General features: G+C 30.2%; 1 protein-coding gene across 1 annotated transcript; it reads right to left on the minus strand.

Moving 5' to 3' along the window:
* Positions 1-6: 6 nt before the first annotated feature.
* LOC105460572 (zinc carboxypeptidase A 1-like) lies at positions 7-913 on the minus strand (the record flags this gene model as incomplete). Its single annotated transcript, XM_011707059.1, has 2 exons — positions 755-913; positions 7-453 (listed from the first exon to the last, which is right to left on the minus strand). Coding segments are annotated over exons 1-2 (591 nt in total), but the record flags the coding sequence as incomplete, so codon positions are not given.
* Between the last annotated feature and the right edge of the window lie 307 nt (positions 914-1,220).

Consider the following 1,220-nt stretch of genomic DNA (forward strand, 5'->3'; position numbering starts at 1 on the left):
GCTATGTATCTCACATCTGAATTGATTGCTAAACAATAATTCATGCAAGATATACATGACCGTCGCTGGAGAAATCCATTCCCTGCCATGCATGCCACCTTCGATAAAGATTCCAGGATTTTCTTCACCATTAATTATTTTTACGCCTTTGATCTCGCGTCCTTCGTATGTTTTGTTGGCGGCCACAACGACGCTGCATTTTTTGGAAAAGTTTGCGGCTAGAACGTCCAGATAAGAGTAGATTTCTTCGAGAGTATGATAACTATTAAAATCAAAACCCCACGACTGATTGTTGTTAGGCATGGTATTGTCGACTAGTTTCTGGACATTGTCAATTCTGATTTTATACAGCATATCGCTGTCGTCCAATGTTCCAAAGAACTGTGTGAGCATTCGCGGAGATACCATAATAAGCGCTTCTTTGCCTAAACTTGGACCTTGCCAGAAGCTGTACTGTAAATGACGTTTTATAATTTTGATTAACTGAAATTACATTTCAATTCTTTTTCGGAAAATAACTACAAATTTGTTAGTACTATTCTTATTTCATGACATTTTATTACATATAAGTTATTTTTATTATCTATGAAAATGATTTCATTTATTTTAGATCGTTGAACTGCATGAAAATTGCTGTATTAAATGTTAAATAATAAAATCAATTAACGATATATTAATTTCCGACTAAAAAAAAATGAGCATGTAAATTGTATATATTTTAATCTAAATAATTTTATCTAAATGGTTTATTTACTTGATTTGAATTTTTCAACTCTTGAAGTAACCGCAACTGGAATGATGTTGTCGGGACAACACTGATAACTTTGTATTGGTCATATCTAATCATGTCGGCAGCTAAGCCCGTGATCACAATACACAACACTATTATTTTCCACATGATCACTGTAATGGAAAGCAGACACTTCTTATAATTTGAATTAAAATATCATTTCTTATAACGTTGAGTCATTTTTCGAGATAACTAATATAATAATCAATAATAATTGTTAATATCTATTAAATATTCAAACACTTTCTTTAATAAGAATTTTATTTATTTGAAATTTTTAATTGTACTAAACGTTATATTAAAGCCATTATAAATATATAAAATCATATTAAGAGTAGCACATTATTCGAGAAAACAATCGCTCTGCTATAAAGTAAAGAAATCGTTTGGTGAATACGCATTATCATATGACTAATTACATATACTTTTT

This window comes from Wasmannia auropunctata, unplaced genomic scaffold (genome assembly GCF_000956235.1).
Source record: "Wasmannia auropunctata unplaced genomic scaffold, wasmannia.A_1.0 LD319458.1, whole genome shotgun sequence".
Lineage (NCBI taxonomy): Eukaryota > Metazoa > Arthropoda > Insecta > Hymenoptera > Formicidae > Wasmannia > Wasmannia auropunctata.